This window comes from Drosophila grimshawi, unplaced genomic scaffold (assembly GCF_018153295.1).
Source record: "Drosophila grimshawi isolate 15287-2541.00 unplaced genomic scaffold, ASM1815329v1 contig_848, whole genome shotgun sequence".
Classification (NCBI taxonomy): domain Eukaryota; kingdom Metazoa; phylum Arthropoda; class Insecta; order Diptera; family Drosophilidae; genus Drosophila; species Drosophila grimshawi.
In genome coordinates this window covers 13,630,648-13,653,870 of record NW_025063692.1, presented here as the reverse complement: position 1 = coordinate 13,653,870, position 23,223 = coordinate 13,630,648, and the positions used below count along the sequence as shown (strand labels likewise).

Genomic DNA, 23,223 nt, shown 5'->3' with positions numbered 1-23,223 from the left:
CTGCCGTTTGCGCCCTTCTCTTTGTGCATTGCACATTTTGACACTTTGACATGCATTAAATCAGTCAAGCGTTGGCCACTTTGAGCTCCCCTGACTTTTGCGGCACAACTCTGCGGGTCTCTGTCTCCCTCTTTACCACTCTCTCTCTCTCTCTCTGCCTCTCTCTCCATCTCTTTCTATTTATCTCTCTTTCTCTCTCTCTCTTTCTATGTGTTGCTGCTGCTGTTTTTTGTTGACCATTTGATATTAATGAGTGAAACCAAAGTCAACTTTTGGTCCAAATGAGCATTGCGTAAAACGAAATCCTTTATGCATTTTGAATGATGCATTTCACCCGACCGATAAACTATATACGAATTAAGCTCAGACTCAACTCAATAATAATAATATTTGGGAGAAGACAGTTGCCAAACCCGAATTTAACAGTCCTATCAGTCAAAAGAATTGAGAGCACTTCCACTCTTGCTTACATTTAGGTGTGCAACACTTTTTACAGGGAAATGTGGCAATAAAACAAGGATACATAAAACAGCTGGGTTCAGGGTATGTCGTAGTCGACTTCATTTGATTACAATTCTTGATTAATCGTTTTTTTAATTGGTTGCAAAAATTCCAAAAAACTGAACTCCGAACAAAATGTGTAGGCAACAACAAGAAAAATCGGTTGTGGATTGACAATTCAAAAATAATTAATTTGGTCCGCTGACAACTCATCATGAGGTGTAGCCAACTTTTTGACATGACGTTGACACAGTTGCATACAATTTGAACATTTCGTTGACAAGCAGAAACTTCGACAACTGAAAAAGGTGACATATTAGAAAGTTATCGCGAAGACAATAAAAACAAGTCCGACATCTAAATTTTGGTCCGGAAGTTACAATATTATTATGTTTTTGTACGTTTTAATGTCGCTTGATGCTTTTGACTCGATTCTTTTTTATCTTTGGTATTATGTGATTGTTTCTATAACAGATATATGGTCACATCCAGTCCGGCTCCGAACCTTCGACAAAAATACGGATATATGCCGAGCTTCAACAGGGGTAGTTCTGCTAAATTGATTTACACATACACCCATACCTCGCTATAGGGCCGCTCTTTATACGACATTTCGCTATAACGGCACGTTTTTTTTGAAGGCACGTTTTCGATTTACGGCCTAAAATATGTGGCCATAACGACATTCATTCAGTTACAAGCACAACCTCATTTGTCGAAAGCTTTTTCCTATTTCGAAAGAGGAATAAACATCCTCCTCAAAAACGAAAATTTCTCGAGAAATTAACTCAGCTATTAGCATTAGACAAGAAGGCAACACAAACAACGTAGGACAATTTCTTTAAGCCAGGCTCATCCTAACCAGCGCAAAATGATGACGACAGTGATCTGCAGCTTACCATTACTTCATTGTCTTCAGATTAAAGCAGATTCAGATTTACTTGTTGTGCATATATTTCTGATTTAAATGAAATAAAAAGATAAAATTAATTTTGAGTGATAAACCAGGTTACATATTTAACAACTTTGGAACCGATACCATTGAATTTTTTGGAACGTATCTAGGCAAATATCAAATTAACTGTTTTCTTTTGACCAAAACCAAATGTTTTTGAAAATGTTTATTTTTCAGTTATACTTGTTATACTTGTTATACTTGTTATACTTGTTATACTCTCTCTCTCTCTCTCTCTCTCTCTCTCTCTCTCTCTCTCTCTCTCTCTCTCTCTCTCTCTCACACTCTTTCTGTCTCTCTGTCTTTCTCCCGTTTAGCTAAACACTTGTTAGATTTTTTAGAATGATATTTTTAATGCAAATTTTGACACAGATTTTCTCTCGTTCTCTTTCTCTCTTTTGCTCCAACACATTTTCCGATTCTCTTTCTTGGACGCTTTTCTTTCAAACCCATTCGCAGACACACCCACAGTTTGTCCCTTTTCTCTCGTCCTTGCTCTCGTTTCACTTCCGCTTGCGCTCTCTCTCTCTCTCTCTTTCTCTCTGTCTCTCTTTCTCTCCCTATTGATAGATCGCTTTGGCCATAGTCACAGGCAAATCGTTTAAATTTATAAGATTACGCTTAGCGTCTGGAAGTCGATGTTTCTGAATTTATGTTTATGTTGCTTGGAAATTTGTATATGTTAATTGCGACAAGGGAAGAACGGTGCCAAATATGCTAAGCAAAATATGTGTACGAAATTTATGGATAAAACATGGCAATTTCGTTTACTTGGCTTATAATTTTTTTTCTTCTTATTTATATTTCTCCTTTAGCTTAACATTTTCGACTTGTAGCAATTTTTCATAATTTTGCGATGTATTTTCCTGTTGTTGCTGTTTGGTTCTTGTTGCTATGTTGCCTTTGGCATAAATCAGGCAGAAATGCAGAGGATATAGTAAAAGGGCCAAGGGGGAAGGGGGAAAGTGTTGCCCGCTTTTAGTTGTCGTTGTCGGTGTCGATGTTGTCGTTGTTGTTGTTTTGGCAAAAGTTTTTAAGTCGCCGCAAGCAGAGCGACACAAATTTGAAGGCAGCCAGCGTGAAACAATGGAGGAATGTAAGGGATGGAGACCTGCTGCAGTGCTGCTATTCTCTCGCTGGTGTGCCGCTGCTTGATGGTTATTACCGTTACTCTTTGGCATCGTTAATTATCGTTAATTACATGCAGCACTAGTCCAGGTCTCGTTTTAATTATTATGCGTCCATAAGCAAAAGACAATATGCTAATTTGCTGGATTTCAGGAATCAGTTTTCGCCGTTCGCCTTTTGCTTGCAAGAAGCTTTCTGATATGCACACAAACACATACACACACACACGCTTGGGCTTATGCATGTGTGTGCATTAAAATTGAACTCTCCACGTTTTCATGCGATCAGCCGTTATTGCCTTATTATGCTCCTTCTTCTTCCGCATTACTCTTTGCTGTCTTTCTCATTCATTAACTGTGCGCTGGCGTTTGCCGTCCCGATTTTAATATGTGAGCGCACAGTGGCTCAAAATGCGAGCGTATTGTATCTGAATTAGTTACAAATATTCCATTATTTTTATCGGTATTTTTGTATATTTCTAATCAAGCACAAGGCACAAGGGGCTTAATTAGTGTATTACGAATTATTTGTCAAATTCGAATTCTGTGCAATCACAACCACTGTTTGTACACGAAAGTATGCAATAGAAATGTAAATATATTTTGCCCCATGTTAATGAGAAACTTACCAAAGCTTTTGGTCACTTCCGCTCTGTACGGCTCGCGGACAGTGTGCGGGTGTTGCCAACTGTTGGTAAATTTATGCGCTACCACTGCCGCTGCCTCTGGGTTGCTCTGGAAAGGGAAGAGGAGGTGGACAACAACAAGGCAAAACGAGCACGGCGCTAAGGATGACAACGTGTGCAAATGAGTTTGGTTTATGCGCGCCTTCTTTCGCGGGGCTCACTTGATTTATGGCTGTGTGACCAAAACACTTTAAGATGCTGCTTATAAGCTCTATAGCCAACAACTGCTGTTGTTGTTGTTGTCGTTGTTGCCGTTGTTGCTGTTGTTGTTGTTGCTGTCGTTATTATTGTTATTGTTGTCAGAGCAGAAACTAAAGGCGGCGACGCCGTCTGCACGTGGCGTCCAAATCGGCAGCCATGGCGTCGGCCAGGCTTTGTTTTTGTTTTTGTTTTCGTTTTTGTTTGCAGTTAGTAGTTTTCTTAAGTTAAGCGGTTCGCATTTAAACCAACAACAACAGAACAGTTATCACTGCACTCGCACGACCACAGCAAAAAAAAAAGAGGAATTAAGGTAACTAATATTAAGAATGCCAGCAACGCACGTGATCCAGGAGTCCTTAACTTTTTTATTTTACACTTGTTCAGTTCCACTTTTCTTGCGTACACAGCATCCGATTGGCTTAAAGGTTTACAGCTCACTGTTATTAAGCAGATTCAAAATTAACTTTACTTCTTCTCAAACTAAATTACCAAAAATATTTCGCTGATGGCTGGTCCCACTGTTTACTGGTGGCGATAGTAGCTAGTATTTTTCAATATTGTCATCATTTAAATGTGACAACCAGCTGTAAAGGGTCTGTTATTCAAGCGCGCACTCTGTAAATTTCAAATAAAAAGTTTGGCTTACACAATTTCTTATACAGCGGTGGGGTTGGTATTTTAGCAATACTTTGTATTAGTTTAACATCATTCGAATAATTTTTTCTAGAAGTAGATAATAAAAATACAATCCCCACACAGGCAAATGCAAATCGGCTCAAGTTCATAATCTAATAATCATCCATTTTGTTATTGTATGGTCAACATTTTGAAATCCAGTGAATGCTGCTAGACTTGGGTGTGCCCATAGCAAGCATTGAGCTAGATTCTAGTATTTTTCGTACACAGCATATAATGAGCAGAGGCCAACAACGATAACACAACTATCGATAGTAGCATCGTTATCATTGTTGCCAATCGACACAAGTACAACTACGTGGCTGCCGCTGAAAAGTTAAAAAATTAGCCAAAAGTAAAACGCGACAATGCAAACGACGGTGGCCAGTTTACTGCTAACATTATGTGGCCTCCTACTACTACTGACGAGACCCGGCCACGGCTTCATTGTCAATGTGGACGCGCATAACGAGGAGTGCTTTTTCGAGAACATCGAAGGTGGCACCAAATTTGGTGAGTAACAGCCTCCGCATGCTTCTCCTGCTCCCCCGGGCAAATAGCTCGACAATTGCAAGCAACGTAATTTTGCGTATTTCATTTGGCAGGCGTGACATTCGAGGTGATCGAGGGCGGCTTCCTCGATGTGGACATCAAAATCACTGGCCCCGGCCAGCATGTCATGCACGAGAGCGAGAAGGAATCGTCGGGGAAATATACGTTCGTTGCGCCCGCAAAGGGCACATACACCGTCTGCTTCAACAACGAGCGCAGCAGCATGACACCCAAGCAGGTCATGTTCTCTATCGAGAAGGGCGATGCGCCGCAACGTGCGCCCGGCGCACCCGGTGAGGAGGAAGTCGGTCACACCAAGCTGGAGGACATGATACGCGAGCTCTCCGGCACCCTGACCAATGTCAAGCACGAGCAGGAATATATGCATGTAAGTGACGACGACGAGTCCACTCAACTTCCAATTGTTAAAGCCCCTCAATTTATTTGCAGGTGCGCGACAAGATTCATCGGTCTGTTAATGAGAGCACCAACTCGCGTGTCGTTCTCTGGTCCACATTTGAGGCACTCGTCCTTGTACTGATGACAGTCGGCCAGGTGTATTATCTGAAGCGCTTCTTTGAGGTCAAGCGCGTTGTGTAATCCCTTCCCATGCATGTGTGTGGAAATGTATAGAGCGAATGTGTGTTGCAGCAGTCTCAGCCTAATTTTAAATGATAAATTAAATACCTTTTTTTGTAACAAATCGAAGCTAAAAACGGTTTACTTACTGCCCTCATCTAAAAGAATGGGTTTGCTGCCCAAGTTCACCTTGTTGTACCTTGGATACCATCTATTTTGGATTCCCGTTCCCAATTTCCCTCTTCATACATTTTATATTCGGCTAAAATTACTAAAAAGCCTACGTTTGCTATAAAAAAAACATCTAGGCTCTAATTATTAACTGGGATTTCAGTCAAGTAAGGCATAAATTGCATTTCTTTCTCATTTCCGATTGCTATTCGAGAGATTTGCTCAATTATTTGGATACTTTTCATGCCATAAGCCTTGAATGCAGTTCGATTTAATGGATCATTGCGATTTGGGACATCCTTCAAAAATATGCAATGATATTTTGCTCGAGTTAGAGACTGTTTTCTCTGCTACTAAAAGTATGCGGCAAGTTTTTAATATAGCTCGAGCTCGACTTAGCCAAGCCACCAACCCTATTGCGTCAATGGAGCGTGTATCTGCTATCCTTGCCACCCGACAAAAGAAATAAAATAATGTCTGTGAAATATTTCTTTTATTTTTATTATAATAAATAGTTTACAAGAAAATTGAATACTTGAACAGGAGCAGGCTTGCTCATATACATCAAGTTTATAGCTGTCTTCCACATGGACCATTATGTAAGAGAAGGAACCAACGAAGAGATATAGCTTGCCAGTGTGTGACGTTGATGTTGTCAGCTTCTCTGGATATCCGTTACCTGTTATGCACAAATTATGCCGATTGAGAGTATTCTCGTTACGTGTTAACTAAATGTTTGTGCAACATTCCAGATGGAATGGCAACATGTGGTAAAAGTGCTGAAAAGATCAAAAGTCCAGTTCCTGCATGAAATGAGCAGTTGCAGTGAAAGATTTATTTTTGTTCTTTTATTTTTTATTATCTTTATTATATATTAATTGCCTTGCTGTTAATGTTGCTATTAAATTTCTTGTTGTATATTTTACAAAGTACACACAGTATACAAAAGAAACAAATATTTTTGTTCAAACAAAAGAAAACAATTAAGAACGTGATAGTCGCATGATGATGATGATGATAGTTGCAATTGTGTAATATCATCGGCTAACTGTCAACATTTCATTTAGGGCAGATACTCTTTGAGTCTGCTCTGCCTGCCTAACTGAATGTGTGGCATAAAAAAAAGGTATTTATTTATATAAATATATGTATATTGATTAAACAACACGATTTGACATTAATTAAATTTGGTATAAAAATCTAAAACAATGTTTGTTACAGTTGGTTGTTGTTTTTCTTTTTCGTTTTCTTTTTCATTTCTTACTTTCTTATTTGCAGTTTCAGTTACATTTTATATATATATATATATATATTATATACACACATACTGTATGTATATGCACTCGTTTTGTATAAGTTTATTAATAATTTCCTCAATTCATTATTTTATTTGTTAGCAAAAAACACTTAGAATACACCGCTTTCGTCAACGATTTACTCGTTTCACTTGTTGCTTCTTTTTTGTTTATTATTTATTTCTGTGATCAACACGTCCTCGGATTTATAGAGCTGGGAATCGCATCCCGCCATCACCTCTCCATGCTCTATATATACAAATGTATATGTATGTTGCATGTGGTCCTTCTGTATGAACACTCAATTAAATACGTATATACCTAGCTTTATTACAAACATTAATTCTATTCATTTGTTGCATTTTGTTCTGTTAACTTTGCAAAAACTTTAAAGTACTATCGATTCCAATTCAACTCTATTTTGCTAAATGTGTTGAGTGTTTGTTTGTTTGTTTCTCTGTTTGTTTGTTTGTTACTGGGACTGGAGACCAGCAATGACAAGTCTTCAGATGTGGTCGCGTTGTGTTTGAGTCTTCAGTTGAATGGAGTCACTCAAAATTGTATATTGATTACTATATATTAACAAAGTGGCTGAGAACAAAAATAAACACTAATTGGACTTAAAAACATAACAACAAATTTTTTAATATAGTTTAAGCACGGGCCAAATTTGTTACAGCCTTAAATACAGATTTGTATATGTATATATATAGCTGATCGTTGTCAGCTGGCAGAACATCATCATCAAGAACAACAACTAACTGCTTGGCTGTAACAGTTTTGCCCTCAACAGAATACATAATATTTACGATACGTACACATAAATACATAAATATACACTTATGTACAACTAAAAAACAAAAAAAAAAAAAAGCGAAAAAAAAAAACGAAATAAATTCCATAAACATAAAAGTGGACGATATTTTATATATAGGCCGTGGCCAACAGAAGTCTTTTCCATTTGACTTGACATGCTGGCTTAATATTGATGGGAGGAGCAGAATTGAGGATAGGCATACATACACATACATATTAGTGTATATATAGGAATATATGTACATAAGTAATCCCTACATACGCATACAAGACACGCACATATATATAATATATCTATATATATATATATGGCTACATTTACACACATACACATAACATAATCTATCTATTTGCAGGACAATATATATATATACATATATATATATATATATATATATATATATAAGTACACCACAAACACTCACCCGCAAAGCGCACACACTCACACTTTAGTTATTTTCGATAATTATCGATTATAATCGTTTACAAATTTTGGCGTTTTTTTCTCGATTAGGTGTAGGTTGCAATAATAGTAGTACATAGAAATACATATGTAGATAGCTATTTGAACTCGTACTCGTAGTCGAGCTTGACATTTTATTTTGACCTGAATTTTGTCTATATTCAAGTTGATTGCAATGCAAATACATATATATATCTATATATATATATAGATGTGTGTGTACATATATTTGATATACTTTCGTGTACAATTTGATAAGCTACATGTACATGCGCATACAGATGCATTTTGCTCGATTGTGGGCGTGCCGAGAGCCGTAAACTAATTTAAATATTTATAGTATTGACATAATAAAAGCACAAAGAGTTTTCCGTTTTTTTTTCTTGTTTTTTTGTTTTTGGATGCATTAAAAGACAAAAAGCGCGTAAAAAAATCGCGTACATTGTTCCTATTAATAGTTAACGTCGCGCTACAACTCTTTTGGGCCAACTCGAAATTTGTTACCAATATTTAAGTTCATACGTAAATTAATAAAACTAGAATAAAAATCCAAATCGAAATTAAACAAAATGTTAGATATTAAAATATAAATATATATATATATATATATATATCGAGCAGCACCCAAAAATGTTCCTATTTAGCTGCTGCATCCCTTTTTGAGTCATCATCATCTTCAATAATAACATAATCACGGATACTATATACAAGACTGGGGCGTGACTGGATGACTGGATGACTGATCAGACTACTGATTTAAAAGAACGTGGAGAACTTGCGCTTGTTTGGCGTCTTGCTGATGTTGAGGTGACTTTGGTGCTGGTGGTGGTGGTGATGGTTGCTACCGTTGTTGTGCTTGCTGGTTGCCAGCACAGATACCGAGACGGAGACGGGCATGGGCATTGGTATGGGTATGGGCACCGAAGCGTAGGCTGCCGGCTCAGCGCCATTAACTAATATGCTTCGTTGCTGCAACTTCTGCTGCTGTTGTTGTTGCTGTTCTTGTTGTTGTTGTTGCTGCTGCTGTTGCTGTGCATAGAAAGAGGAGGCGGTTGCCGTTGAGTTGGCGACCGCACTGCTGGCTGCTGAGGCGGGTGGCATTACGACGACGGGCACAACCACGGGTTATACAGATATCTCATAGTTCATATCGTAGATGCTGGCGCGATCTGGTGTGCCACTAGCATTGGCAGCAGCAGCCGCCGCAGCAGCAGCGGCAGCCGCAGCTGCATTGCGTCCGACTGCTGCGGCTGCGGCTGCTGCTGCCGCATTCTGTTGGGCCAGACTCGTGGGCACACCGCTCGCCAGGCCGCCATTGTTGCGGGCCATTGTTGCTGCCGCTGCCGCCGCCGCCGCCGCCACCTGCTGCTGTTGCTGCTGTTGTTCCAGTGTCTGCATCTCCATTGAGTCGGTCATTTCCAGAGCACGCACAAAGCTCATTGGACGCGTTGGCGTCTGCTTGCGCTTGATCTGCGGCGACGGCTGTGGTTGCATCGCTCCAATCGCGTTGCTCACGTTGCCTGACATGCCAGCCAATGGATTTGGCGGAAAGACAGGTACGCCGCCGCGCAGCTGCGGTTGATAGCCACCAGTTGCAGTAGTCCCAGTGCCAACACTGGCATTACTGCTAGCCGGTAGATTGCCAATGCTGCCGCTGCTGCCCGACGCTGCAGCCGTGCCAGCAATGCCGCCACCGCCACCGGCGCCGCTGCAACGCAAAATGTATGTTTGTGCCGTGGATGTTAGCGGTAGTGTTGTTGGACTTGTGGGATTCGATCGATGATATGACGCAGCTGCTGCAGCGGCGGCAACGGCTGCCTGTTGTTGTTGCTGCTGTTGTTGCTGCTGCTGTTGGATGGCATAGTCCTGGATGCGTGAGTGTGTCATGATAAGTGGATGGGCTCCACCGCCGGCTGTTATATACTGGGCATGCTGCATGACGCCGCCCGTATTGTTGCTGCTTGGCAGTGTGCCCGCACTGCTGCCAATACTAACGGTAGCCGGGCCAACGCCACCGCCACTAAAGCCGGGCGAGGTGTCCTTCCACATGTAGACACCGCGCTGCGGACTGCCAGCCAATTCGCGTATATTGTCCACCGTGTTGTTGGAGCGCGCATACGAAAGCTCAGCGCCACCGCCGGCACCCTGACGCACCAGCTCACCCTCAGAGAGAAAGCGACGCTGCGGACTGCCCCCATAGGCAGCCTGAGCCAGCGATTGTTGCTGCTGCTGCTGTTGCTGCAGCACTGTAATTAAAAGCATATTGTTAGCAAAGCCGTCGAAAATTGGTACAACCAACCCACCTTGTTGTTGTTGCTGCTGCTGTTGTTGTTGCTGATGCTGCAGCATGACACGTTGCTGTTGCAGCAGCAACTGTTGCTGCTGTTGAATTGTTGCCGCCTGCGGATGCTGCGGCGGTAGCCCGCTCGTGTATTCATAGTATGCAGCTGCTGCTGCTGCAGCCTGCTGCTGTTGTTGCTGTTGCTGCTGCTGCTGTTGTGCCGCTGCCTGTGCATTGAGCCCTATGAAGTCCGGACGTCGCGGCTGCGTGGGCGTACCCGGATTCGATCTGCCAAGGGTGAGAGAGGATGAGAGACGAGAGTGTGAATGAGTTTGTTAAAAGAAAAAAAACAGGACGAACGCAGCAAAACGGAAACAAAGCCAATTGTTATGTTAATGGTTAACATTAAGGCTGCGTTTCCTTAACAGAGGCGTTATGTTAATGTTAGGACTTGACAAACACAGTGTTAACAGAATGCAAAGTTTATTTGTTTGCTTGCTTGTGTGTGTGTATAGGTGTGTGTAGGTGTGCGTGTGCGAATCTGTGAAGGTATGCGCATGAGTTATGTATGTATGTATTAGGCTACAATCAAACTTGCACAACAATGTCGTTAAGGGGGTATTTAGTATATCCAGTTTAGTAGTTACAACAGTTACAACAACACAACAGACACAAGTGCAGGACTTTCAGAGAGCGAAAACGAAACAGCGAGCGAGAGAGAAAGATAGACAGAAAGTGAGAGAGAGAGAGAGAGAGAGTTAGAGTGAAGAGAGCCGTTGCACACAGATAATTGTCAAACGAAGTAATCGGTAAATTATCAGTTGATGTTGAAATTAATTTCGAATGATATTCTTTATTATTATATACAGTCGACAGACAACCCGTATTTCCATCCAATTCCCATTCCAATTCCATTTCCATAACATTAACAGTTAGCAAACTGAAACGGTTGGTAAATAATGGTTATTATCAAAATTGAATATTTCTCAGGGCAATGCGTTGAACGAATTCGACAACGGTGCGAGGCACATCGGATCGGACCAGCTTGATCATCAGATGGAGTATGTTAACGATACAATAGAGTATGCTACAGCCAAGTATGATGGGCGCCAATAGCAGCTTGGTCTGCATCGAGTAGCGTGTGGTATCCTCAAAGTCGAAGAACTCCCAAAGATTGGCCTGGCCAAGGAAATGATTGCGCAGCCTCATCACCCGAACCTTTAGCCAGCTAAAATAGCAGCAGATGAAGAACAGTATATTCGATATCAGATATCCCAGCAGGAAGCCAGCCAATGTTATATAGTCCACCTTGGGCTGCTGGCCAACACCAGCGGCATTTGGAGCACCTCCAGCACCACGCAGATGACCATAACGAAAGCGGTGCAATTTGCTTGCTATTCTTGAGGAGATTGGCCTTTGCTGCTGAGCCTGATTGTGCTCATTATGGTTTCTGTTGTCCTCAGCGTTGTTGTTATTGTCCAGATTGCTATTGTTATTGTTAAGGATGATTCGATGATTCCCGTAATCGTGGGCCTGCTGATATCGATCCTTGTTGCTGTTACAGTTGTTGTTGTCGTGGGCATTCTCGCCACCGGCTCGAACATTATCATAGGACATCAACTCTGCGATTTGTTGGGAGTTGTTACCGGCTATGTGCTGCTGTGTCCTCGGCGCACTGTTCACGTTGGTCTCACCGAAGGCGACAGCTTGCAAAGAAGACGACGCTCTTGCTTCATTGTGGCCAAGATGGTGGCAATCGCGTTGCTCCTGTGTCACTTCAATCGCGAATCGAGCATCGCCGGCATCGCCATCCAGGCCGGCACGTGACCGACGCAGCAATAATGGGTTCGTCTTGAAATGCATGCCGTTGAACTGGAATTGCCGGCGATTGCGTAGCTGTGGCACTGTTGCGGCAGTTACAATGTTCGTCTTCTCCAGCAAATCCAGGTTGCTGCACCGAATGCGACCGGAAATGGCGCCGGACTGCATCGATTTGTTGTTGCTCTTATACATAATGGAAACGTTTCTTTTTTTGTTTTCTTTCTTTTTCTTGTTGGTTTTTTTTTTTGCACCACAATTTGGGGTTATTCAACGATGTGCCGAAATAATAATTGCAATTTGAAAAATGTTAGTTTGTGTTTTGTGTGTAATAACAAAATAAGTCTACAGGAATTTCTTTTCGTTTTGGGCAACAAACAATTTTGTTTTTGTTTTTTATTATTACTAAAGCCTGACAGAAAGCGAACTGTGACTTTCGTGTGTGTCTTTTTTTTTGTTGTTGTTTTATTTCTATTTAATTTTTTTGTTGAGTATGAATGAGTTGTTGTTAACCAGTTCCATAGGCCAGATGTGTCTGAGAAATGAGCAAAGCCTGCCTTGATTTCAAATGTGGCGAAAACGAAACGAAACGAAAGGAAAAAAAAGACGGCACCAAGAAATCAAGAAATCACTCACCTTCAATCAAATGAAAGCTGAGCTTGTAGTACAGTACACATAGGTGGGTCGTGCTCTTGGTGGCGCTAGTTGTAGTTTTGCTTGTATTTTCTAGGGAGTGTGTCTGTGTACCGGAGTGTGTGTGTGTGTCAGAGTATGTGTGAATGTGAAAACGTTAAGAAAAAAAAAAAAAAAAAACTAGAGGCAGAAATGAAGACCGATAGATTTAAAAATAGCTTAACTTGGATCTGGTCGGAATTTGTTATTTGTTTCTTATTTTTTTTGTTTTTTTTTTTTTTGTATCTGATTTGGTTTAGGATATGGCTCAGGCTTAGTTCTGCTGTGTGCCTCTTTGGCCGATATTCGTCTTACGAATATCATCATTCATCGTAATCGTTATCGATTGTTATCGTCTCCCTTTACACTTAATCTATAATTTCTAGTCAATGTTTTTTTTTGTCGATTCTCTCTGGAGTTTTTGTTTGTTTTGCAATTTTTTGGTTTTATTATTACGTTTTGATTTTGATAGACTTTTCCTTGTGGTAAGCTAAGCCTAGGAGTTAGTACTGTTCTCAGAATTTGAGTGTTGACTACATCAAGAAAAATAAAACAAACAAAGAAAACGAAAAAAAGAAAAGTTGAAAAATAATTAGTTTCAAAGTGTGTATTAAACAAATTAAGTTGTTGTTTGGGAAAAAGCTGTGTGTCATTTATATATATATATATATATATATACATATATAATATAAACACTTAATTATGTTGATGATGATACATGACGGCGCAAGAAGAAAAAGGAATACAGATCTACACAGCTAATGCATGTAAGAGAGAGAGAGAGAGAGAGCGACAGAGAGCGAGAGAGAGAGAAAAATCGAGGCCGAGAGCGAAAGCGATAGCAAGATAGAGGGCGAGGGCGAGGGAGACATCGATGGACCTAGCTTCGGTTCAATGACCTGGTTTCCTATTGCCAACTTGCTGGCAGTCGTGCAAGCCAATACACCCGCAAGGAAGTACAGTAAGCACTAACTACATGAGAATGGTTCACAATGAGGCGGCAAATAAAGCAAAATTTACGAACAGTGGACAAGAACAGAAAAATAAAGACTTACTGATGACTCTCCTCTACAAACATGTTTTTGCAATATGCCACAAAAATAACAATTTGAGCAGCTTACAATAATAATAATAATAATAATAATAATATTAACAATAACAAATTGGAAGCACTTAAGCAATCAATGCAAGGCAAGGAAGCAAACCAACTAATGGAGGAGCGGGCAAGTCGAGTACTGGACGGACGAACAGTTGCTGTACCACAGCGATAGGTGTGGTTGCGGGTGTGGCGGAGGGGCAGCAGAAGCAAACCACTTACTTACCTTCTCACTGGACTGGCGATGACAAGTGGTGTGGCCACGCCCAGCGGTTTAATTCGTTGTTGCATGGTAGGTGTGGCCGTTGTGGCGCCACCACGCTGTCCTTGTGCTACTGATATGCCCTGCGGCTGACCATTGACGACATAACCACCACCACCACCACTACCAACGCCGCCGGGATGATCCGGCGAGAGTGCATCGCTCGTATAGACGCGCTGCGGATCCAGGCCCCTAAACAAGACAACATGTAAATTGTTTCAATTGGATTTAAAAGAATCGATCAGTCGCCACTCACCTGGTTCGCGCATGCGGACTGTGACGCGGATGATACATGCGAATGTGGCGCGGCGAATCTCCGCCACCGCCACCACCGCCGCCACCTTGTGATGAATTGTTGGCAATGCCAGCGCCGCTGGCAATGTTGCCATTGTTCATGTTGCTCATATTAATGCCCGGCGCTGTGTCGGCCACCTGCGGCAGATAGAAGTTGGTCGAGTTGTGGCGCTGCAGCGGCGGCGTCGGCTCGCAGTCTTGACTCTGTGAGGCAGGCGGCGGCTCAAGATCCGTATCGGAGCACTCGCGTCCCGGCGACAACTGTGAATATGTGTTGTGGAGATGTTTCGAAAGAAAAGAACAAATATTTCTGCATTAGTCATCACAAGTTCGCTGCACATGGCAAATTGTGCTCAACACAGAAAAAAAAACCTTAGACCTACATAAAACGAGTAGTTGCGATTGATCGATTTTGGAATGCACTTGAAACCAAATGAAAACGAAACTTTGTGTGTGGTTTTGTTTTTGTTTTATATTTTTTTTATATTTGTTGCACAAATGAGTTTGGGGATGCCAAATGTAGATTGCTTTATATCGAATATTGGCTAGAAAAGAACGATGCTGCTAAACATCTCCTGTATACATATAACGCACAGTGTGTAAGATATCCGCAATTCAAATTGAGAGATTTTTGGTTTTGGGTTTTGCAAGACATCATATAAAAAAATAGGGGAAAATCACTGTAAAAAGTATTCAATAGGTCAAAGCTACAAATTGTCGAACGAAAGTTGAACAAATTCAGCAAATATACTGAGCAATCAGGAAAGACACAGAAAGATCGAAAGAGACAGACAGATCGAGAGTAAGATATATATATATACATACATATATAGATGTATATATATAGATAGAGAGATTTATTGAGTTTTAAAAAGATACATATGTATATGTATGTAAAGTATTTGGAGAGTGTTCCACAAGGATTTCGGATATGAATATTAAATTTTTGGTGAGGGGAGGAAGCAGTAGTCATGTGACAAAATTCAAGTCAATCACTTTTCAATCAAACAATATGTATAAATCAGTAAATAAGTAAATAATAAAAGTACATGTACGTATACGTATATATAAATATATATATATATATATATATATATATATTCATACACGTATCGTATTTTATAAAATATTTTATTTGTTCTTTGTTTTTGGTGTTTTTTTTTTTTATTAAATTTTTTTATTTTATTTTTTTTTACCTTTTTCGGTGCTTGCAGAAAGTGTAGAGTTTTGTTTTGACCAATTAATTTCATATGTTTCTAAGTACGCTACTGACTATATTGAAAACAATTGCACAACAGTCTGCGGGTAAATGTACAGCACAAATTCAGACAAACAAGCCGATTAATTAATATGTATAGAGGCGGCACCAGAGCAGAGCAGCTTATGCAAAAGCCTTCAAATTGCAACACAACAAACTAACTAAAGAACTCAAGAAGAATTCAGCATGCATGAAAAACAACAAATAAAACGCAAAGAAGAAATGAAACGAAATCAAGCTATTAACTATAAACTGTAAACGTGGCCATTACGCACCTACACAGATCGGGTAAGGTAAGAAAGTAAGCATTTGTCAAGGGCAGCGCAACAAGAAAAACTAAAAAGAAAAGTCATTAAATAAATGAAAGTAGTCTTTGGTCGTCCAAAGGTTTATTACTCTGTTGATCAGAGTTGGTCAACAGAAGTGAATCAATATGTATAATTAGTAGACGACTAGCAAATACGATGTCCCTTTGACTAGATATTGCTTAATTATTATACACTTAAGAAAAAAATACAGACATTTAAGGGAAACATTTGGTTGAACACATTTAGTGTTTCACTAGGCAATTGATTAACTATTTGCATAAATATAAAAAATGTGTGTTATTTATATATTAAGATAATAAGTTCTGATTGAAATAATGCCAGTATATTATTATGTTTTATATATATATTATTTGTATGGCAACTATCACATATGAAGTGTCTTGTAATCAGACAGTATTCAGTATTTTATGTTTATAGCTAACATTGACGTAGAACTTGCCAGTAATTAATTCAAAGACTAATAAGATCGCTCATAAGAAACACTTGTGTATATATAAGAGCAACAACCTAAACACAAATTCTACTTCCAAGCCCTCAAAGCAAACGACGTGTCAAAGTTACAAATACTCTACGCAAGTGCATACAGGACAATACCAAGCTTTAAATAAACAATAAATAGATAGGGGGAAAGAGATAGCATTGTAACGCCAAATAGATGGATATAATAGAAGTGAATGTGCATAAGTCCTGCATTTTAAACTGTGCGATTAATTGATTGATTGATTGATTGTGTGTGTGTGTGTGTGTGTGTAAAGTGTTCAATCGGATATTTGAGTATCTGATAAGTGTCAAATGAATCTCGGACAGAAGTGAACTCAGATCAAAATGATAGTCTTGGAAAATTGAATATATATTTATATTTTTTTAAAATACAAAGTGGAAATAAAAAGTTGCAGGTTTTTTCTTCATCTTGCTGCTGTTTTTACATGTAACCATTACGAGGACAACAAACAGGGCTAACAAACTGTGCGTTAAATATACAGTTCTGGGGTAGTGGACCTGATGTGATTAACTGATTAAATTGTTAATGCTAGTTGGCTAGTGATTGAAGCAAAAGCATTTGGCAGCGCACAAATTCAAATGCGTATATTAAACAGAAGAATGTTAATCAGCAAATGTGGGTTTGGGATGGTTCACAAACAGTTTCAAAATACAATTGATTAGTTAAAAATTCAGTTAGAGTATAAAAACAATAACACAAAATGGAAACAAAAAATATTAAAAAACTAAATTAAACACAACCAATTGAATGACAATCACAATTACAATTATTGGGTAAGCGAATACAAATAGCAACAGGTAGCGACAAAAGTTGAGTTGTTAATTGCAGTTGCCACATTACAAATAAAGTAATACATTGTAACAAGAAGATAGAAAGAGCACACAAAAATATATAATATATACATAGATACAGAGGCAGAGACAGATACAGATACAGATACAGTTACAGATACAGATACATGGTTATAGTAGTATAGATTGGTTATAGAGTTTATATTCGTTTTGCATAGCAGTTTCTGCAATGTTTCGTTTTGGTTTTGCAAAATGTTACCCACCTTACTATAAAGCGTTGTGCTGCCCGACCGCTGATTATAACCATTGCCCTCGGCCATATAAGTCTTTACCTGAATTCCACGCTTCTCCCGACTCGACTCGTAGTAGGAGCGGGGTGAATATTGTACCGAGGTGCCGCGCATTCCACTCCCAACGCCAACGCCGCTGCCGGTGCTGCCATTGCCACCGGCTCCGGTTCCGGTTCCGGTACCGCTACCGGCATTGGTCTGTTGGTTGGTCCGATCGTTGCATATGGTGCTTATGGCTTGATTTTGCGTCTGCGACCGTCGTGACGCATACTTCTTCGGCTTCAGCAGGCTGCAGGGTTTGTGCAGTACACAATGCAATAAAAATATATAAAAAAAATGCATTAGCATTATCGATATCGAAGTCAAATCGAAGAAACAGTTCGATCGTTCGTTAGTTTACCTGGGATATTGGGGCCCGAACTGTGTGTAGCAGCAGTTGTGCCAACAGCCGCGCGAGAACGGATTGTAGCCACCCTTAAACTTGCCAGTCACCTGTTCGTTGGTGGTGCGACCCCGCGACACCAGCACCATGTGGAAGCCTGTCAGACCGAATATTGGTATTGCCAGCACGGTGACCAGGCCCATCAGTATCATACTATTTACATGACAGTTAAGCTAAACCAATGTGGCGAACGAGACGAACGAGTTGTAGCTGCGAAAAGAGACTTAACCCAGATATTCGTCGTGCAACCTTTACAGCCCTTTCAGATTTGAACTCCCCGATTGAACATATATATGTAGCTAAAGGCAACTATATCTTACAAAATAGACTTAAGTTTTTTTTTTTTATATAAATGTATTTGTAACTAATTGTCATCATATGTGTTAGGTCTTGAAGGAAATGTCCGTCTATCTATGTGTGTTAGTCTCATCATTGTTTATTCGCATTTTCTGCATAACTTGGCTCGAGTCAGCTCTAAAGCTATCTTGCTTAAACATGGCCTATAATCGTCTATCTGTTATGCTCGACATCTGAACAAAGTCATAGACATTCAGTACTGAGTTCACAGCCATTCGTGAAACAGAAAATATAAATAAAATTTGCTTAAAGCGTGCGTAAAAATAAATACATAATAATATTTCGAACTCCTGACTAAAATTTCAAATCTCAGCAGATTAACTCTGGCCTACGAAGACACAAGGTAAATGTTCTGTTTTTTTTTTTCCAGTATATAAAGATCTCTCTTGCAACAGGCTGTTTAAAATGAGAAAAATCATATTTTAGGGCCATCCCACTACACATATAAACTGTGATGTGTAATTATTGAACAATAATTATAATAATCTTCAGTTTGAATCTGATGCAAAGGATGGGCTAGGTTTGGTTTGCAGGCTTGAATATTAGTTAAAGAATAATATTAGTATTCGATTTAGTTGTTTTCAAAAAGGATACGCGACAATTGGTGCCGTCTGTTTGACGTTGGGCATGATTTTGAGCACGTAGAATAGACACAGCGAAAATATGCTCAGCATATGGATGGAGAGTGAGACGAGGAAAAAGAAGAAGAACCTATAATTGCGCCTGCCAATGCAATTGTTCACCCAGGGACAGTGATGATCGAATGTCTGCAAATATATATATACATATAGAGAGCGAGAGAGAGATCAACATATAGATTAGATTCGTTCAGTTTGTATGAACTTAGATAAACTCCTACCTCTATGCAGTGATTGCACACGGAGCAATGGGAGCAGCGGGGAGGTCGATAGAACTTGCAGGTGACGCACCATTTCATTTTGACGGTAATGCCGTTTATCTCGGCATTCTTGTAGAGCGGTGCACGGAACTCCTCCTCGCAGTCTTCGTCGGGCGATGCTAGAATTCAGTCAAATTTAGGCTGTGCGAGAGACGCTGGGCACCGTTTAGCCCGCTACATACCTTTGGGTATAATGCCCGGATCCATAAACGTCGCCAGTGTGAAATTGGCCAACACAAAGAACGTGATGACGCCCTGATAAGCCAGCACCCATGGATGGCTCTTCACATAGTATTGGCAGCTGCAAAAATAGAGGCAAACGGAAGCATACACATATATATATATTATTAGCCGAAAAACACATTGAAGTTATGCAGAAATAATGAGCATCTCTCTCGACTTGAGTCCGTATAAATATGTTTGCTTATAGAAACGCCTTCTGCTACAGACAAAAAAAAAAAAAAACCAACATTGGAAAAATACGAAAATATATGCTAAATCACTATATATATATATAAAAAAAACAATGCAATTATTTCAACATGATAAATATCTATAAAAAGCTTATTCCATTTCAGTTAAAAATTCCCAATTGACACAATTTGCCGATTTCTACAATGATTGAGCTGCAATATATACGTGAAGTGCTGTGAGTGATTTAATAATGAATATACATATTTTAGGCAGTGGATATTAAATAATAATAGCTGGTTATTTCGGCTACAACGCTCGTCCTTATTAATAACAATTTGTCAAAATTCCGATATGATTATGCTGGCCACTAATCAGCGAACAACAATCCGCATCATCATAGCCAAAAGCTCAGTTTTGCAGTCACATTGCAAAACACCACCAGCCGCACCCAACTCAAGCCCATCCATATTTCCAATATCCTACAATCACTTTAGAGTCCACTGAACTGGAACTGTTTGTCGAGCCGAGCTGAGCCTCAATTCACACACACACACACACACATACTAATGCCTTGGGGAGGTGTTCATATCATAAATAAACAACCCCCTACTTTGTAACCGGCCCTAATGTGTTTAACATAAGCCGAAACAGCGTACACATTCTATTTTGCATTGGATCTGCAACAAATGTATTATTATTAGTATTATTTGGCCAATGTTCGGTGCAAATATTTTGAAATTAACTAAATTAAATATCAGCTTTGGGGGTAAGTATTTATGCAGCTTTAGCATTCAGTTGATTGACAAAGCAGAAATATCGTTTAATCAATAAATCATAAGATACCAATGATTAAAGCCCAATTAATAAATCGCAATCATAACTTTTAACACTTCATGAAATGTGTCAAAACTTTAAATGCCAAGTGGAGCATTTCCGCGAATGGACAAAGCAGAAATGTTGCTCATTGAGCATTCATAAAAAGAGCAATGATTAAATTGCATTTATAAGTACTTTTAATGTATACATTATCGACTTCATGAAAATGTCAACGAGAATCGAATATTTTATGCTTTTTAGGAACAGCTTTTGTCTGTGTGACCTCTTCCAGCAATTTAAGTGCGATTCTTTCGCTTAGTTTAGCGCTGCTGAGTTCTGCTATAAATAATGCAATGCAAATTAAAAATGCCAATCTTATGGTTCTGCTGCTTCACCTGCTCGTTGCACGTTGCACGTATTTCTTGAGCAGGTCCACGTGCGACCTTCGTCAACTGGTAACTGGCAGCTTACTTGAGAGCTGGAATTGTGAGTGAATTTTCAATTTATTCTCATTTAATTAAAATTGACCTGTGGGAGGCTGCTTCTGCCACTACAGTTCGTTCTGAGAATAAACTTCCTGTCACTAGATCTTACTCGCTCTCATTTTAAGTTCAAATTTCTTTGAAAAGTTGTAAAAGTAAAGGAAAGTGTGTGGGAAAACTGCGAAATGTGTAATTGTCATTCTAGATGGCTTCCATGGATTTTTGGAAAATTCACTACGTTAAACAAGTGAAAATTTCAAGAGGATAGCAACCCTTTTGACTCGGAGAAATCCTAACCAGTTATTTAATTGTTTTGCTCAACTTGAAAACAGCAGAAGAGCATTTTTAATGCTCGAATAAAATCAAACAACAAACTTTTCATTTGCGAACATGCACAGTTTTAATTTAGAATAATTAGACGACTTAGCGACTCGACTGTGGTCCAAATCCAAATCCAGGCCAGAATATGCTGGCACACGTAAAAAGCAATCCACTGGGGCCGGCTGGAGCAGCAGCAAGAGGCTTAGTCGTAGCTTTTGCAAATATGAGATATGAGCCCTCCCTATTCTGAAATGGAGCAGTAGACCGACAAACAGAGAGAGTGAGAGAGAGAGAGGGAGAAATGGAAAGGGCTAGAGAGAGGAGAGGAGACACATGGACATGAAATTGGTTGCTGACTGTGTTTGCTCAAGGATTTCATTTTGCTTACGTTTGCACACGTTTTACACAGTGTAAGTGTAACAAACAAACACAGTAAAAAATCGCACAACTTTTTAGTAACTCGCCATAATTTTGGCGGAATGTAAATTTCTAACATTTATATTTGTGGCTTTCTCAAATCCAGGGTTTGCCTTTCTAAATTATATTATGAAATTTTTCTAAATATTAATTTCCACCAGGATATCTATTTTCTGTGCGTGAATTCATATATTAGATTTTTGTTAAACTCTAATATAAAGGTCGAGCCAGTTTCAATTTCACAACTAGTTTCTTAATAATAATAATTGTCGATTTAGGACGAGCCTATATCATTTTTCGAAGTTTTTCTTCTTCTTATATTTAGAACGTATTTTCTTTTAAGGAACAAGAAAAACGTTGTACTTTTTTTTTGTTTTATTTTTTTTCCAGTGTGTGTACTCCATGTCCTGGAGTTAAAACACGGAAAAGGAAGAGGCTTGTGCTCACAGGTCTACGCCCACAGCTCTTAGCGGTAGCAATAAAAACGACGAAAACAACAGCAAGAAATGAGCAAGCAGACAACATAAGAAACATGACAGGAACACAACAGAGATCAATTAGTGTTGGCCATCAAATCAAATCAATTTGCCAGCAAACTTGTCAACAACAACGGCAACAGCACCAGCGACAGAAGCAGCCAACACTTCAATAATCCATTTATAGAAACCCAACTCAAGTATCAAGAGAACGAGATCGAGACTGTGAAAAATATAAAAAACATTAAAAGCGTTGAATTGAAAGTGAATTATTAAAAATATATAACTAACTAGTAGCACACACTTGACACCATTTTTTTTTTTTTTTTTTTTTTTTTACCAAAAGTTATGTTTTTGCAAATTTAAATGCAGTTTGAAGTTTCTTCAATAAAATTCCATATAAAAAGAAGCTTCAGTCAAAATTTTAGCTGACTAATTCTTCCCGATTAGACTGTATATTAGTCAAGAGTACGAATAAAATATTTGAGCACGATTTTTATATTTTAATAAAGGTCACTATCATTATCTTTCAAAATGAATAGGTCATATGTGTGATGAGAAGAAGTCGGAGGCATATGATGATTTGTATCTATACAATTTTACTCTAACATAAAAGTCAAGTTATCTCATCTATTTTCAACAATGTCTTAAAGAAAGCATATACCTTTTTCCAGTTTCCAACCAAAGTCTATTTTAACCCATATATGTAAATAATATTCAGTTTAAAACAGCGCTTAATATTCATAATTATTTCGAGGCTGACAATTGATGTTACTCAATTATTGAAAATACAATTCAAACCAAATATAAACCCAAGTCAGTCAACATGAGGGCAACATTTCATTTAATTTATAGCCAGCATACATAAAAAAAAGACTTCACAGAGTGTGACTTGTGACAGACGGAATGTGTATATGCTCTCTTGCTAGGATATAATCGATGCCACTTCCTTGCGTCCACTTTCCATCTTGAACATGACTTTTGAC

The 23,223-nt window shown here is 39.2% G+C and overlaps 4 protein-coding genes across 10 annotated transcripts in view; 1 reads left to right on the top strand and 3 right to left on the bottom strand.

Annotated features, from left to right (window-relative positions):
* LOC6565960 overlaps positions 1 to 3,254 on the bottom strand; it is a 60,589-nt gene extending 57,335 nt beyond the window's left edge. The window contains exon 1 of the mRNA XM_001992685.3: positions 3,213 to 3,254. The gene's annotated coding sequence lies outside the window, so the exon portion shown is untranslated. The remainder of the gene's footprint in view (positions 1 to 3,212) is intronic.
* Positions 3,255 to 4,424: 1,170 nt separating this feature from the next.
* LOC6565959 (transmembrane emp24 domain-containing protein 2) lies at positions 4,425 to 5,405 on the top strand. Its single transcript, XM_001992684.2, has 3 exons — positions 4,425 to 4,658; positions 4,751 to 5,085; positions 5,148 to 5,405. Exons 1-3 carry the CDS (start codon positions 4,514 to 4,516, stop codon positions 5,295 to 5,297), a joined length of 630 nt encoding a protein of 209 aa, XP_001992720.1. The 5' UTR covers positions 4,425 to 4,513; the 3' UTR covers positions 5,298 to 5,405.
* Positions 5,406 to 8,603: 3,198 nt separating this feature from the next.
* LOC6565842 (palmitoyltransferase ZDHHC5-A) overlaps positions 8,604 to 23,223 on the bottom strand; it is a 28,481-nt gene continuing 13,861 nt past the window's right edge. Inside the window, exons 2-10 of one of the 7 annotated variants that reach the window (XM_032738551.2) lie at positions 19,494 to 19,612; positions 19,273 to 19,430; positions 19,008 to 19,180; positions 18,015 to 18,209; positions 17,657 to 17,903; positions 14,407 to 14,705; positions 14,115 to 14,342; positions 10,325 to 10,590; positions 8,604 to 10,267 (exon numbers count right to left, since the gene is read on the bottom strand). In XM_032738551.2, the coding sequence (XP_032594442.1) occupies positions 9,147 to 10,267; positions 10,325 to 10,590; positions 14,115 to 14,342; positions 14,407 to 14,705; positions 17,657 to 17,903; positions 18,015 to 18,209; positions 19,008 to 19,180; positions 19,273 to 19,430; positions 19,494 to 19,612 (2,806 nt within the window). In that variant the 3' untranslated portion in view covers positions 8,604 to 9,146. Of the gene's footprint in view, positions 10,268 to 10,324; positions 10,591 to 12,756; positions 13,326 to 14,114; positions 14,343 to 14,406; positions 14,706 to 17,587; positions 17,904 to 18,014; positions 18,210 to 19,007; positions 19,181 to 19,272; positions 19,431 to 19,493; positions 19,613 to 23,223 lie in introns of those variants that run through there. The other 6 variants (XM_032738550.2, XM_032738552.2, XM_001992682.3 and 3 more) reach the window with 6 other exon arrangements.
* Positions 11,136 to 12,740, bottom strand: LOC116805615 (uncharacterized membrane protein DDB_G0293934). Its single transcript, XM_032738556.2, has one exon. It carries the CDS (start codon positions 12,313 to 12,315, stop codon positions 11,272 to 11,274), a length of 1,044 nt encoding a protein of 347 aa, XP_032594447.1. The 5' UTR covers positions 12,316 to 12,740; the 3' UTR covers positions 11,136 to 11,271.

Bases quoted from the DNA above. Each gene is read 5' to 3' on its own strand.
- LOC116805615 (XM_032738556.2), bottom strand. From the start codon at position 12,315: ATGTATAAGAGCAACAACAAATCGATGCAGTCCGGCGCCATTTCCGGT.
- LOC6565959 (XM_001992684.2), top strand. From the start codon at position 4,514: ATGCAAACGACGGTGGCCAGTTTACTGCTAACATTATGTGGCCTCCTA. The intron at 4,659-4,750 runs GTGAGTAACAGC...TTCATTTGGCAG, and splicing joins CGAAGGTGGCACCAAATTTG to GCGTGACATTCGAGGTGATC. The intron at 5,086-5,147 runs GTAAGTGACGAC...ATTTATTTGCAG, and splicing joins ACGAGCAGGAATATATGCAT to GTGCGCGACAAGATTCATCG.